The sequence below is a fragment of the Cynoglossus semilaevis genome, unplaced genomic scaffold, assembly GCF_000523025.1.
Source record: "Cynoglossus semilaevis isolate Cse_v1.0 unplaced genomic scaffold, Cse_v1.0 scaffold1033, whole genome shotgun sequence".
In the NCBI taxonomy this organism is placed as follows: domain Eukaryota; kingdom Metazoa; phylum Chordata; class Actinopteri; order Pleuronectiformes; family Cynoglossidae; genus Cynoglossus; species Cynoglossus semilaevis.
In genome coordinates, this window is record NW_007585109.1 from 29590 (window position 1) to 46075 (window position 16486).

Here is a 16486-nt window from a genome sequence, read left to right on the forward strand (position 1 = left end):
CACACACACTCTCTGCCTGGGTTCAAGTGGGATACCACTCAAGTTTACATGTTAATAAGCTGTTCCTGTCTTGTTTTCCAATCCAGTGTCCTAAATCAACATTTCAGGAAAAGCTGAAAGTGGCTTGGTTTTTTTTTTTTTTTTTTTTAATAATTTTTAAACGAAGTTTTAAATGATTAAGTTGACAATTTCCTCAACAAGCAAAGCTCCAATCACACAGTTGTGTTTATAAACTCAGTATTTGGAGAGGTTAAAACTGTTTGCAGTGCTAAATGTGCATTCAGCCTACAGCTCTTTCACCATCAGCAGAATAGGATGAGCATGTGATGTTTGTCTTCAGGATTTTATCAACAATAAGTTATTTACAAACCAAAACTCTCCCACAAACAACAATTCAACATTTCCAGATGTAGAAAAACACACAAAAAAAACAAATGAGGTTTTTCAGAAGACTACACTGATCATCAGCTTTTAGACCACAGGGCATTCAAAGGACAATAAAGTTAATAAAGTTTGGTCCAGTTTTTACAAACATCTGCAGCATAAAGCTATATTTAAACGTGCATGTGTAGCTGCCTCACACTGCCAGCATGTGTGTTAGTCCATGTGCTCTTCGTGGGTGACCCAGGCCTATTTGTTTGGTTGTTGTGTGCAAAGTCTGCCTCATGGGGGCGCCATTGTCCTACAGCATCATGCTTTACTCATGTCTCATCAATGCCTCAGTTTTAAGAAAGTGCCTCAAGTGACGGATGTTTAAATGGTTTTTGATGCCAGAACAGAGGAGAGAATAGGTGAAAGATAACAGTGTTTATTTTCTGAATTACTTTAAGAGTGTGCACAATAAGATATTTACTGTTTCATATAAAGAATTGTATATGCCTTGAAATGTTTATGTTCAAAAATGTTCAAACTTTATAAAACATTTGGTAAAATTAACTTGTGTGTTGTATTTAATGATTGAGGTAAATGTTTGTAAACAGCCATTAACCGACTCTGGGTCATGAAAACGTTTTTACTGTTGACTGCTGAACTGAAACAGCATTAGCTTTTGTGTTATTATTAACATACGTTATTGACAAACACGTTTTCAGCTAACTAGTTTCATCCACCAGTACAAGTCCACATATAACAGTTATGACACTTGGTAAAATATTCCATTTTCTTGAGAAGGACATTTGTCTTGGAAGGCCAGAATTCAAACCCACATCTCCTGCACCATTGTACAGCTGTATTCTCCCCAGGAACATTGCCATGGAGAAGTGTGCTAGGAACATGCACTCGTGGATGAAACCATTCCATGGAAGATTAAACACGTTATGTTGGGCTTGGAGAGTTAGGCCCTAAGTCTGTCAGTACACATGATGCAGAAAGAACAACTTTAAATTTAACTTCTCTCACAACGCTGTAAGTTGGATTGAATCATATCTGCAGAATCAAACACAATCTGTATCAGTTAACAACTGCAGATCTGACTCTCTTAGGTTAAGCTCCGGAGTCCCTCAGGGGTCAATATTAGGCCCCATTTTATTTAGTCTTTATAGTAATGATTTGCCCACTGTTGTGAATACTTAATGTATGCAGATGACACGGTTTTCTTTGTTCATGGTCGTACCAAAGAAACTGTTGCTGCTAAACTCATTAAAACAATGTCCTGTCACAACTTGGTAGCAGGAGTGCTGTCTACAGCTAAACGTTTCTAAAACTGTAGGCATGTATTTCACTAAAATAAATAGAATATCACCTGACCCCGATATACATGTTTATGGAGAAAAAATACAAATTGTCAGCCAATATAAATATCTTGGGCTAATTATAGATTCACAGCTCTCTTTTAAAGCCCATATTGATAAACTGTGTAAAAACAATCAAGTTAAATCTTGCAAATTTTCGTGCAATTTAAAATGAAATGTCAACTGAAGCTACAAAAATGTACTTGCATTCGATGATTTTCAGTCACTTCAACTATTGCCTAACCAGATGGTCCCTGGCTGGTCAAAGTGCAAAAAAAACGTTGGAAGTCTTGTACAAACAAGCAATTAAAGTTTTGAATAGAAAATCTAGGTACTATCATCACTGTACAATTTAAAAAAAATACAGCATTTTAAACTGGGACAGTCTTCACACATTTGCAGACTTAAAATTGATTTATAAAGTACTGCATAATTTGGCTCCAGATCCACTGGCAGAGCTCATCAGCCAAAGAAAAAGCTCTGAGTGGGTCACTCGAGGCTCTGTCAGAGGTGAGTGTTACATTCCTCTGTGCAGGGGCACTTTTAGTCAGTTGGCATGGTCAGTAAGGAGTGCGAGTGCAGGGAACTGCCTACAATATACAAGACCTTCACAAAAAATTGAAAATGTAGCTTATCAACACCTACAGCTGAACACTAAAAGATAGGCCTGTTGTGATGTTTTAATGTTATGATCAAATGTTATGTTGTCATATGTTGTAATGTCATTCTTTCTTTGTGTAGTAAGAGTTTTGTAAATATAATACATAACTCTTACTATACAATTAAGAAAGAATGACATTGTATGTGTGCTTTCTGTCTTCTTATATCATGGCCAGGGGACTACAGATGAAAACTAGCCTTCTGGCTAACTCTGGCTTTTTTAACCATGTGTAATCATGTGTTTTATGAAATTGCATTGTCCCCTTATAAATAAACTAAACTAAAATTTAAAATATGAAGTGCATAAAATACAAACAGCTATCCTTGGGCTAAACGATGGAACAAGATAAACGCCCCAAGTAAGGCAAAAATTACACAAGGCAGAACACTTGTAGAGCGATAACATTTACTGTGAAAGGCAAAACAGTAGTAAATTGTCCTGAAATCCTGAAAAGTTGCCGGTTACCAATCATGATTCACTTCTTGACCGGGCATCGAAATGAAGTTTTTATTTTAAAAACGGCACCTACCAGTTTCCGTACATCTGCCAGTCAACACAACCACGCCACTGTAGACCACACAAAGTATGAGTAACAGGAGACACACAGCATCATTCCGCTAAATAAACCTTTGATATAACCTTTGAATGGGAACTATTAGCACATAGCGGCAGCGTTTAAACGCAAACGAAGCCTTTACTCGGGTACGTCTAATAGAGGTATCCTAACAGAGGATTGGAACAGCGAAAACCTCGCCGGAACCCATGCAAAAAAACAAAAAAAACCAAACCGGAAGTGGCATGCTTAAAGTTGACTATACAGGCAAAAGGGACACGGCACTAGAATGCAAACAGCGCCCTATCCGGTCAAAGGTCTTTTTTTTTTTTTTACATTAAATAATTATTTTACAATAACAGTGCTTTTCTGCAATTTAATTTCTTATTATTTGTATTATAACACCTTTTGACTTGACTTGCCTTGTTTTAATACAGATTAAATTAAATTAAAATTAAATTATTTTAAAAGATAATGGCAAATATTACCCTAAATTTCAGCAATAAATTGTATTTTAATATTTTAATCAAAGGAAACTAGGTTTTGTTTCTCACTTCTCAGGTGAGAACAAATCCTAACGTTAAAATAGTTGGAGAGACAGAAGATGTTGATGAGAGAGTGTCTACAGAAGCTAACAGACCAATAAAGAAAAGAAAAACATTTAACTTGTTTCAACCATGGGTGGGAGAATGTGGGAAAACGATATATGGTACTGCTATAGTAGCTGCTCCCTATGCCCAGTTAGTATTGTGGTACAATATGAAGGCAGAACTGTTACCACTGAGGTGCTCTGGGTATGGCACCGTCCCCACTCACTGCTCCCCGGGCGCTTAAAGCTGCCCACTGTTCACTTTGGTGATGGGTTAAAAGCAGAGGTCACATCTGGTTGTGTGCAGTGGTGTGCTGTGTCACGATGACAAGGACTTCACTTTCCTTTCCTAGAAATAGTAATAGTGGTTGCAGTAATACTGCCATCTGAACAGAATGTCTGACTGTGACCGAATCTTTCATATGACTCGTGACTCCCGAGTCATACGAAACATTTGTTCATATTGAACTCACGAATCACTCACAAATCACTCTCTGCGAACTAATCTTTTTAGTAACCCTCATTTTAATTGCTTATGACATTTTGTGTACTTTGTAGACTTTGTCAGCGGAAGCAAACAATGTTGCCTTCAGTATTTAGTGTCGGAGAACCTCAGCCTTCTTTACAACGCCCACAATAGGGCTAAAGTGCCACCTGCTGTAAAACGAATGAAATTATTCGTTTAAGATTCGAATCAGCAATCAGTTTCACTTTCATTTTGACGTATCTTAAGCCAAGTCTTACGATAAGTACAGAGGAGAGAAGCATACAACCCTGATTTTACTTTCACAGTCAGACATTCTGTTTAGAACTGCAAAGGCAAAGCTACCGTCTTCAGTCAGGTAGGTTTACATCGAGTACTGATTATTTTTATAGTAAGGAATCTGTTCTAAAGCTGTACTTAAAAGGCAAAGTTAAAGAACAAGGTTAGAAAGTGGATGTTTCACATCATGATTAGATCAGTTACACCTTAATTCTCTAAATTCTCATTTTTATATTTCAAATGTCTTCTTTACAGCAATGGGAAACTGTAAGTCCTATCCTGTTCTATTTGAGCACAATGATCTAATGCTTAATTATATATACAGTATATATGTTATTTTTATGTGTTGCATGTTATGCCTCTGTCTACTGTAGCGGATTCTAGTCAGCCTGAGCCACTTTACAAAGAACCATGGAGGATGCTGAGGTAAGTCTGAGTACCCACGAAAACAACCATGGTTACATTTATATATATATATGTATATATATATATATATATATACATATATATATATACAGTATATCTATACACATATATATACATATACATGTACTGTATACTGTATATTACTTCTTTTTCTTCAGTGGGGAAACAATTCTGGATTTTGTGAAAGGCTATAGACCTAAAAACAGTGACGTTGAACATATCCGAATTCTCCTTCATGGACCAGTCGGTGCTGGGAAGTCCAGCTTCATCAACTCTGTTGACAGTATCTTACAAGGCCACATTTGTGTTCGAGCCCCCGTAGATGGAATATCTACAGAAACTTACACCCAGGAGGTAAGAAGTAATACAAAAATGGAAAAGTTTGAGCAAAATGTGTTCAATTGTCCAAGTGCTTTATTATTATTATTATTACTGTTGTTGTTAGGAGTAAAGAAAATAAAAGCAAAACGATAGATTGATTCTACAAAGTGAAAGCAAAAGTAAAACTTCCTCTGCAAACATGCCAAATACCTGGAGCCTTTCTTTTTTGTTCAGTTCTTTCCATAAGCGAGGAATTCTACTTCAGAGAAATAGTAGACTGATGAAAACACTTGTGTTTTCTGCTTTATTACAGTACAAAACATACAAAATCTCTAACGGTGACGGCGGATTCTACTCCTTTGTTTTTAATGACACCATGGGTTTAGAAAAAGACTTCGACGCTGGGGTCATGGTGGAAGACATGAAACTTCTCTTGGGAGGACACGTGGAAGAAAATTATAAGGTTAAACATTCATTTAAATACAACAACAATCAAGTTATTTCCCTTTTTTTAGTCAAAAACAGCATAGTCCTCAAGTGATGTCATTCACTCAGATGTTATCTCACTTGTTGTTTCAGATGTCATTCATATCACGCTATGGCTGTCATATAATATGTAGGAAACATTATCACCTCTGAAAGATTACAGCAGGTCTCACTTAAACTTGTTGGTTTTAAATCCCTTCTAGTTCCAGTCAAACAGATCTGTGAGGGAGGCTGGCTACAGACACAATCCCACACTGCAGGATAGAGTTCACGTCTTGGTTTTTGTTGTTCCTGCCGAGAAAGTGAAATTGCTGAGTGATGAGGTTTGGAAAAAGCTGAGGGAAGTCAGACTCGAAGCACGCCAAACGGGTAAATACTGACATCACAACAATGATGAATGATGGAGCCGTACTCCTACTTTAATCTTCTTCAGTTCAGAACAGAAGGTTTTGAAATGTGTTTGACTCAACATTGTCAGTCAAATACTCTAACAATTCAGTATTATTTAAGTTGCTCAAGTAATTTGTAGACAACTAATACTAGTACATACTAAATGTAATTCCTACTGCAGTTTTTCTGCACAAACACTGCAGCTGCTCAACCATCCATGGTGCCATTCTCTGACTCAAGACATACTGTCTGGCTCCAGTTATGTTGGAGTTTTACAAATGATTGGTGTGAAAATGTCCCGTTGTGGATTCTACCCTTGTGTGTACAGTACAGCATGGAGTATGAATATGCATATCACCATTGGAAAGTCAAGCCATATCTTTTCTTACTAAGCAACATGCATTCATAGATTATAGATGGTGCAACATTGTTTTAAAGTACAATTGTAGTATATAGTAAAAAGAGCTATTTTGTATACTAGGGTTTCATTATGAACTTTGTTTTCTTTATTTATTGTCAGGAATTCCGCAGATTGCTCTTATCACCAAAGTCGATGAATGTCCTGAAGTGGGAGACAAGATTGAAAATGTCCACAAGAGCAAGAACCTGAAGGAACAGGTACTTTTCAGAAGAAAAAGACTGTAATTCTGTTGTGGTCTACCTTTTCTGAAGAACCACTCTTTGTAACCTAGGTCGAGCTAGTTCACAAGAGCTTGGGTATTTCACCAAACTGCATTTTTCTGGTGAAGAACTACCACCAAGAACTACAACTCAACAACGACACCAATCACCTGATACTGACAGCACTGAAACAGATGCTTCATTTCGGAGAGGACTTTCTCAACAACTTGCAAACCAACTAACTGTAAAATGCAAAACAACGATTCAAAGCATTTGTTTATTGTTTTTAAAATCATTATAATCTAGATGGCATTCTTTTGTCACATTTTTCTTGTCTTAAGTATTGGAGGGAATTATCTTTTACAGTCACATGTAGAGTTCAATCACATGAACGTCAACTCTCCTCGGCTATTTCTTTACGATAATGATTCTTATCTTTTTAAACAACAACATTTAAGTATTTCAGGCTCTGACTGATTGTCCAATCATTTTCTTTTTTATCACCACTACCTGCCAGTTGGTTTGTTATAAAGTCCTGGAAGTAGAAGATCTTCAAACTGAGAGAAAAACTCTCCAAAAATGACTGAAATGCAGTGTGTGTGTGTGTGTAATTAATCTTGATGTTAAATGCCAAAGTGAGTGGCCAATATGAAAATGAATGTCGACTTTATTCAAGTAAAAGTTTTCAAATACTAGGGCTGTGTTTAATCATATCATTCACATATATAGAAACAACTTTAAACAGTCTAAACAGTCTAACAGTCTAAACAGTCTAACAGTCTAACAGTCTAAATCTAAACAAACATCACAGTGAATCATAATGAGCAGTGTTACATTTCTATGTAAAAATCTGTCAACAACCATCCTTGTGAAATGAACACATCTGAAGTCTCTGTTATTCAGTGCAGCAAATTGCCTGAGCTTTAAAAAGCATTACTTCTCAGTTTTTTCCTATTTTGTTTTTTCACGCATCACAGCAAAAATAAAAACTTCACGAAAGTCAGCGTTCAGCTCCGTTTGTTGATTCCTTTCTAAATATTACAGCAGTGTCTCGTCTGTGAATGGTAAGCTCAATGAAATGCTAACAGTTCAGTCTCACCGTTCACTCATGTTTGTCACACTGGGAGCATCTCTGTCTTTCAGTCTGGCAATATTACGTATCACGTTCAATTACAAAACTGTGTGTATCAGACAGAATGTTTATGGTGACTATGAGGTGACTATGTCCTTGTCACATGGTCAGCTGTTTCTAAAAAATATTCATGTTTAAGTAAAAACCTTATTTTCGCACCTATTATTAATGTCATCACTACAGTTTGATGTGTGGCCTCTTTGTTGTGTGTTGTTGTCAGCTTCTATCATTCTTGGAGGAGGTTCAGACTTTAAAACTCACTCACAGGAGACTGGGACATGTCCAATGGACAGACATTTTACCTGTTAGGGACAACATACATGATACGTTAAAAAAATCTCTACAACAGTGGTTCTCAAACTGTGGTACATGTACCACCAGTGATACACGAGCGCTCTCTGGTGGTACACGTGGAAAATGGATAATTCATATAAATCTGAAACATACCACGCACAATTAATACAACATTTAGAAAAAATGTGTAGCTACTTGTGAGATTATGAAATAGGATGTCTGGCCTTTTTATTTATTGTTTTTTATTTATCGTTATTGTTATCTGTTGCTCACGTAAGCACAGGCAGCACGGAATCATGGGATCACTTTCAAGTTGAACGTGGATCGAGCAGGGGAAATGTAACATAAATGTAAGGGGATAAATAAATGTAGTATGTAGGCTAACTTCAAAATGAGTGGTTCAGCAACACTCAAAGTGGAACAATTAAAAAGAAGAAGACCAAGAACAACCAAGCACAACTGCTAACAAAAATGCAAGAGGCAGCGCTGACATATGACTCTAATTATATCAAACTTGGATTATTTTGGAGCGGGACCAAAGAAGAGCCTAGGCCGCAATATGTGGTGTGTGGCGAAGTCCTCAGTAATGATGTGTTAAGGTAACAATAAATATCCATCATAATTCATGAACACCTCTCCTGTGGTGGAGCTAATAGTGAAGGCCTCTGCTGCTATATTCTAATGTTGGTCATCATTGTGGTAGTCAGAGAGCTCAGTGTTTTCTCAGATGGCACAGAGTAGAAAAGGTTTGAGAATCATTATATTATTGTTTTTTTAAGGCACTGGAATAAGGTCTAGAAAAAAGTATTATTTTCATTTTGCAAAAAAAAAAAATAAATACGAGAGGTGAGTGACATTTGAGGAATAAACTCAAAGTTCAAATGTTTAAAATGTTCATTAAGAAAAGCAGGAGACCTCAGTAGGGTACATGACTCACTAACTGCATGGACACCGAAGCCTGATCCACTATAGCCCAGTACTAACAGATAACATGGACAGTAGACCCCGGTAGCACTGCTGTTGAGCGTGTGAATATGTCTTGACTGTGAGGCAGAGGTTTTATTACTTTGCCTTTTCTGTTTTCTCCATTATTTGGTTGTAAAACAGTCTGTGTTAGAATTTAAGGTTAAAGAGATTTGTCGTCTTGAACTAGTGCAGACCTCACACTAGTGTACCTAGTTGAGGTTTTGCTGGCTAAACACTCTGTCTGCTATCTCCTCCTGCTGCTCCTTCTTCTTTTGTCTTTACACCACTACCAGAACACACCGGTGAGTTAAGCGTTCAGACAGTGTGGAAATGCTCAATTCATTTGGGAAATCATGATTAAATTCAATTCATTGCACAGCCCTAGTGTCCAGACGAAGTATTTTACTGTATGTAATACTATATATATTTTGATATTTATATAATGACATATCATATTTTTGTTCCTTACTTAGTTACTTTTTTTAAACCAAATACATTGACACTCACACAATAATGGTGTGAGACAAGAACGTTGTGTGTATGTGTGTGTGTTCCTACCTAAAAACTGAGCGGCTCCTCCACTGACCCTCCCATCTGTAATAAGGCTGTACTAAGTTCATTCTTCAGGGATGAATAGTCAGGCTGCTCAGTGTACTGCAGAGCCATCACTGCATTCAGGTAAGACTGAAATGAACCTTCACACACAAAAAGACATGTACAACAAACTTCACTAATCCAGTTCTTTCAAATACTGCAACAATTTTGTAAAATAGTGAGAAATAGTAGAAATATTTGTATTTACTGGACACTTCTGCCTGACTGAAGCAATGGCCCAGCAATGCAGGGACATCATTCATGTATCTGCATTCAAAACCCTAGTTAGTTTTTGGAACTTTGGTGGTTGTGGGTTAGTTGTTGGTTAGCCAGTATGTTAAGTACAAGTATGTACTTTAACAGTAGTAATTTTTCATTCCTCACCATCAATCAAACGTCATCAAAAAACTCTCCATCATTTTAAATATAGACAGTACATGGCATTTAACAATCTATGATAAACTTTGGTGACTGACCCTCTAACTTTTAAATGTATCAGTATTTATTGCAGTCACTACAATATATACGTAAAGCATTTAAAACCTGTTTCTGTTTCAAATGTGCATGGACTTGAACACATCTCACCTTTGTTTTAGGGTGGCTACCTGTTCCGGCTGAGTGAGGTCTGTCCACGGGAGCCGACCTGTATGCCATCGCAACATGCAGTAACCCAGGGACTGTAGGTCACTGCGGCGTGAAGGTGCTGAAAGGCAAAGTAATACTCTATAGACCAGGGGTCACTAATGTGGCGCCCAGGGTCACCTGGTAGCCCCCGTGGACTACCTAAGGTGCCCGCGGGGTATGTTAAAAAAATAAAACTAGTCAACAAGAGGATCAAAAAAATGGTACTGTTACTGTGCTTTTTGGATCAGTTACACTTGCAAAGATAATGGGTGCCATGAAGATGGTAAGAGGAGTGTCTGCTATTGTATGTTTCAGAACTAATTATTGTTAAATTGTTTGGGATGTTTGTATCAGACAAGTAGCTCATCATATTACTAAGTGCCCTTGAAGTAGCGTTCAGTTTCATAAAGGTTGGTGACCCCTGCTCTATGGTGTAAACAGCCTCATAGAAAAGAGTTGGTTGAATAAAGTGCAGGAAAAGTTAAGGTTGAACAACATTTTCTCATTTTAAAAAACAAACCAACACCACAGTCACAGATATAAAATAGAAGAAATACAACAAGTAGATGTGCAAAGCTATTAACAGCAAATTAGATGGCACTTTGCTCGTCAAACCTGTTGTTATGCTAATTCAGTAGAGATGTAAACACTAGCATTTTTATTTCCAACCACAAAAATATAGCCTTTTGTTATTTAAAAGATCATTAAAGTGACAAACCTGCTCCTTTGTGTGTGTCCAAGCTAATGAACTCCAGAGCACCCTCGTGTGGTGTTCTGCTTTCTTCTCGATAATTAACATGTTTGCCTGCGGGACAGTACCTAAAGGCATGGTAGTATCCTGCAAGGTAAACCTAACACATGCACACATATAATTAAATAACTCTTTTGGATGAACAGACTATAAAAAAGTCAAAATATTCCTCCCACCTCTGATGTCTGTCCTGCACCAATGTAGATGTTTTCTGCACTAATATTGGCGTGAACATATTCATTTGAATGGACAAACATTAGAACATCCAGCTGTAACAATGGAGACATGTTTTAGTTCATGTTCTATTTTGGCATTTGACATTTGTTTAGATTATGATGCGAGGAGACTCACTAGTCTACAGGCCAGTTGAAGAACAGTTTTTTCAGGTAGACCATCGTTTTCCTCAATCACAGACTGTAGAGGCTGGCCCATGTTTGGAAAAACCAGAAACCTGTTGAAAATAACATATGATGTCATTTGTGTACATACTGTGTGAAGAGTCAAAAAGAAACATTTCCAAACCTGTAAGAATCTGCATGAAGGCCAAAGGCAACACATATAGGAATCCCCAGAAAATCCATCTTGTTAAGTTTGATCCACTTGTCCACTAGAAAGAAAGAATACATTTACCATAGAGAGTTATTATGAGTGGTGCCAACCAAAGTATATCCACATGGTCTGTCAGCCAGACCCTTTTTTAGACAAAGTTTCTAGCTGTGTGAACTGTGTTAAGAGATTAAACTAGTTTTCAACAGAGAAGCCAAACGTTTAAGAACTTAAGTGTGATGCGTATCTCTATAAGTATCAATAAAAACAAACTAACAGCTTCACCATTTGGCTGTTTAGCAGTTCTTTGTAGAAAGTTCTGCTCAGTGAAGATTCGTCCATCTTTGGATCCCTAAGAATAAATGGATAAAAATTCAATTAACAAACAGGAAGACAATATACACCAACTTGTTGACCAATATATTTTAGATAGTCCAATATCCATCCCTCGTTGCAACCCACAGCGCCATCATGTATGTGGTTGCAACTCACACACTGCCACACAGGAGGCGCCATTAAGTATGTGGTTTTTCTTGGGCTCAAACCCAGGACATTTTACATGCAAGGCAGGCAAGATAACCACTACACCATAGTGTATCCATTTACATCTGGACACTCACCAGTTTGAGAACATGACATGATTCCTTTGATCTGGAAGCCGACTGAACAACTGAAAAAATTAAAAAATACAAAAAAGTACTACATTTAGTTGAATCATTTTTAAGTTCAATACAAATACACAAATTACAATAACTAATTAAATCAATGGAGAGCTTTTTCACTCAATTTCACACTTTTGTGTTATAAATCACGTACACATCAACAGACATTTAAATCTTTCATCTGCTTTGTTCAAATCCAGAGTGAAGCCACCAATCAGCCCCTTGTCTTACCTTCATAAATGACCTCTGTCACAGTTTGACTGAGCAGCTTCACCAGTTTCCACTTCTTGCCCACTGTGTCTGTCACCTCTTCTCCTTCCTCAAGGGGCTTCACAGCAGGTGCGTGCTTCATCTTCTTCATTTTATTTTTCCCTGTTTCTGTACATTTTTTTTCAACATTCAAATTAAATCACTGTGAAACGATTGTATTACTCTATTTCTGAGAGTAATGAAATTTGATGAGGTGAAAACACTGCCTCACTGCTGATCAGTGCAGTATCCCGTTAAACACTGTACCAAATACTGTTGATAGATATATGGCAAACATTTTTGGCCATTCTTGTAACCTTCCGTTGAATGGTAACAGCAGCAGATGTTGAGTGAGTGCAGTCGACTGATAAGTGAGAGCGTCAACTCACGTTTAGAAGGAGAGCCAGCTCCTGGTGAACAAACGGGAGAAAGGACAAGAGAGACATCTCCTGAAGACAAATCCAATCTGGCTCTTTTTACTCCGGCCGTCACTCCTTCTACCAGTTTTGAAGCAGGACTGGACAGCTTGGTCTTTCCCCTGACTAAATGGAACCAGCAGCAACAGACATCCAACAGGCACATGGTGAGTGGCCACAGCAGAAGATGGATTCAACATGGGTTTCAAAATTTGACAAAGAAAATGTTCTGGCTTACGGTGTGAGTGACCTGGAGACTCCAACAATGTCTCATTTTCTTCTGCAAAACTAACAGTGTGGTGCTTCTTTGGAGATATGTTGGATCCTTGGCTCTCATCTGTACATATACGTCAGGTTCTTGGTTCAAAAACCCTTTCTTCTCATATTGGGAAATTAAACGGGCTAAAAGCTTTACTTACCTTGAGTTATATTATCCCCGACAGGAGGAAGAACAGCATCTGTAATATTCAGCTTCACTTCTCTTTCTAGACGGAGGGAGTTGCGTGTCTTTCGCAGTCCAGGACGAGCTGCTACTAAAAGTGAGGTGCTTAATTCAGGAGCTGTAGAAAAAACATTTCCAGTTTGGTTGTGTACAATGCAAAAACCTGTATCTAAGACACATTTGAATTAAGGAATTAAGAAAATGTACCCATGGCATCTATTGGATCATATTTTGTGTCTAAAGCAGGTGATTCTTCAGCTCCTGGTGGAGTTGCTTCATCCCTTTCCTGCGAGGAAAAACTTGAAGACGCATCCAAACTCCCTTCTGCAGATTCCTCTTCAGAAAGAAGCAGCTTCTTTCCACAACACGGACAAAACCTGAAATCAGGCTCCAAGTTGATCCCACAGTATGGACAGAATCTGAAAGGCATTCTGCAAAATGAAACACACACTTATCATTTGTTTATTCAAACAATGCTTTTTATCACTTCTACTGTATTCTTGTTAGGAATAGTTATAATTAAGCTGTTTTTTAAATAATTAATGATATTGGTCATTCACAGTTAGTCAACAAGTGAAGGAGCATCAAAAACCTTATGTAAGGATTCTAGTAAAGAGGAATTATTTGCCAGTCATTTGTTTGTGTGCTCATGATTAATCACAGACCTGTAACAGACACAGTCAGTAAATGACAATGTAATATTATTGGACACTATAATGCTTTGTAGGACACATCATTCCAACATTATGAAATGATAAAGCACAACATCCATCTACACAATTACCTTTTGGGTATTTACAGAACTCCGATTCAAACCTGGAAACATCCAAATTCTTTGACTAAGACAATGCTTTTAATTTACTAATGACTTCTTTTTTTATCACTGTGTATTAAACAAATCCTCAAACTAACAGCCAAAAGTTAAGCCACTATGCATTTCCGGTATCAGAGGTGCAGTTTGATATTTAACGGACAATCACAACGCAGCAGCTGAAGTTTTCTGGAAACCCCGGACAGAAAAAGAAGACATGTTTTGGACATTTAAGAATGCAGAAAAGCAGTTGATCAAAGGAGGCTGACCAATGGATTCTACACAGACCTTAACAAAAGGCTGTGGCAATAACTGGGCTGGAGGATAAAGCGAACAAAGGATGACAGCATAGCAACAGTGGGATGCCAACTGCCATAAAGATGATGCAGCAAACATCCATGTGAGTTCATGGGCTGTTGAATTTTGTGCTTTTTAGCAGTGCAACTGACAGTTAATGGTTAAACTATGTACTTCCTTGTTCTTTGGCAGCCAAATATCATGCATGCATCATGTATGCACACAATGAAAATAAGAAGACACAATAAACTTTGTTTCTCCTGTAACATTCAGCCCAACAGTTCACCTCAGATCAGACAGTCCCACTTTAGGCCAAACAGGTTATCATGTAAACATTCCTGTCTCCTCTATAAATCACCAAGCTCAAGATGAACGTTTACTGGGGCCAGAAGTGATTGGTAGCAATAACATGTTGTCAGAAATACACTAAGTTTAAAGTAGCCATGCATAAAAATGTATATTTTTATATTCATATGCATATACGTATACAGCTTGGTTTATAAACACATTCAGCCTAAATTACAAATAGTTTCAAGCTTGAGGTAAATTCAGCAGACGTCAGCAACCAAATCAGCTCATTAAATGCGCCCTTTACTTGACTGATTAACACAATTATTTATTGAAAATCGCGGATTACGCTAAGTGATCTAGACACACTGTCAGGGATACTGATGACGTCAGTCGAAGCTACCACTGTTAACAACAATTGTGGTTTTAGCCCGAGCATCGTCTTGTTGCAAATTGATAGATTTTGTTTGAGGTAGGATCGCAAAAAATATAAATTTTAATATAAGTGATAAGAACAAGCCAGCACAAACTTACATCTCAAATACCTTCCACTGTATTCTAGAAATGTGACAATTGTTGCTCCACTTCCTACCTTTCCCCCGGAAGTAATGCGATCCAAAGACGTTGGTGCCCCCTGTCGGTGTCCTAAATTAGCTCATAAAATTTAAGTCTTCATATTTTGCTATTTTTGTTTATTTTTGTTTCCTACACCATTGTAAATGTTTCCTGACTTTATATTGAACATAACAATACACATAAATAATTCCTATAAAGCTCTAAAAGTCGACTAAGGCTACAAAAGCGAGTCTGTTAAATGTGCAGCTGCAATTGGTTTCTTGCGTGACACAGAAAAGTCAACAGAGCAGGAAATTACCTGAAAATTCCATAAACAATTAAAGTCAACTACATTTTCAAAACTAAGATAGTATTTCTAGAATTGCATAAATATGTCTATTCATGAACATATTTTACACATTTTATTGTGTATTTACACATATAGTATAAGTGTCAATAAGTACATTGGTGAAGATTTCCAAATTTTTTTTTAGAAACAAATCAGTGAGCAGGAAAGATTACATTCACAATTTTATAGTAATGACACTATGGTGAACTTAGTCATTGTTTTGATTTTATATATGGGCTGCAAATCTTTTTATTTGTACATTAAACAAGAGTGAGAGAACATAGCTTTAAAAACACAGATTTAAGGTGTTTGTTATACAGTTTAATTGTTAATTAAGTGTAATTTCGTGGGGTTCAGTGACAGAACATTTCCATCAAGATGTCATGGTAAATTGAAATCATAATTAGATGCATTTACTTTTTTTTTGGTTTGTAAAGCAGAATTAATTAGCAAAATAAATGGATTCTGGTTGGTAAAACTAATGTTGTAGAGTAAATAGCACTTAATTCTCTCCAAAAAGGAAGTGCTAAAGAGGTAACAATGTACAGAAGTTGTTTACCTAATTTAGTAAAGCCACTATTTATGTTTTTAAATTTAAGGTGAGCTGTTAAGTAGCGTGGTATCAGTTACACATACAAAAAAGGAAACTCTAAATTTTGTACAACCTCATCCAGTCTCTCTTCACCACCAAACACTGACTGCAGCAGCAGTCACAGTCAATATTTACCTGCTTACTGAAAGCAAACAAAGTGACTTTGCCCTGGATTTACTACCTGGGAAACTATTGTTACATCGCAGTATATTTACAGCTCACCAGGAACAGCAGCCCTCTATGCTAGCACGGTAGAAAATGAGCAAAACTGAACACTTAAGAAATAAATAGGGATTCAGATCATTTCAAGATGAATTAAATACCCAACTCTGGTAAAGGTGTGAATTGTTACCAAAGACACTGAAATGTGTACAAGTT

General features: G+C 37.2%; 2 protein-coding genes across 5 annotated transcripts; one reads left to right on the forward strand and one right to left on the reverse strand.

The window, feature by feature from the left end:
* The first annotated feature begins 4324 nt into the window (after window positions 1-4324).
* On the forward strand, window positions 4325-7301 carry LOC103398353 (interferon-induced protein 44-like). Its single transcript, XM_025053520.1, has 8 exons — window positions 4325-4459; window positions 4552-4563; window positions 4671-4722; window positions 4881-5076; window positions 5357-5506; window positions 5733-5898; window positions 6440-6537; window positions 6612-7301. Exons 2-8 carry the CDS (start codon window positions 4554-4556, stop codon window positions 6780-6782), a joined length of 843 nt encoding a protein of 280 aa, XP_024909288.1. The 5' UTR covers window positions 4325-4459; window positions 4552-4553; the 3' UTR covers window positions 6783-7301.
* A 198-nt stretch (window positions 7302-7499) lies between these two features.
* On the reverse strand, window positions 7500-15677 carry vrk3 (VRK serine/threonine kinase 3). Of its 4 annotated transcripts, none has more exons than XM_025053519.1 (16): window positions 15205-15677; window positions 13424-13647; window positions 13194-13334; window positions 13013-13111; window positions 12748-12900; window positions 12341-12487; window positions 12068-12117; window positions 11733-11799; window positions 11424-11508; window positions 11253-11352; window positions 11078-11170; window positions 10869-11001; window positions 10112-10229; window positions 9735-9793; window positions 9491-9627; window positions 7500-7974 (listed from the first exon to the last, which is right to left on the reverse strand). In XM_025053519.1, the coding sequence occupies exons 2-15, from the start codon at window positions 13644-13646 to the stop codon at window positions 9491-9493; spliced, it is 1605 nt and encodes a 534-aa protein (XP_024909287.1). In that variant the 5' UTR covers window position 13647; window positions 15205-15677; the 3' UTR covers window positions 7500-7974. The 4 variants fall into 4 exon arrangements, 3 of the variants coding, with proteins under 3 accessions (XP_024909287.1, XP_008335164.1, XP_008335165.1); XM_008336942.3 differs by having other exon boundaries at window positions 15147-15677; XM_008336943.3 differs by lacking the exon at window positions 15205-15677 and adding an exon at window positions 14001-15125.
* Window positions 15678-16486: the final 809 nt, after the last annotated feature.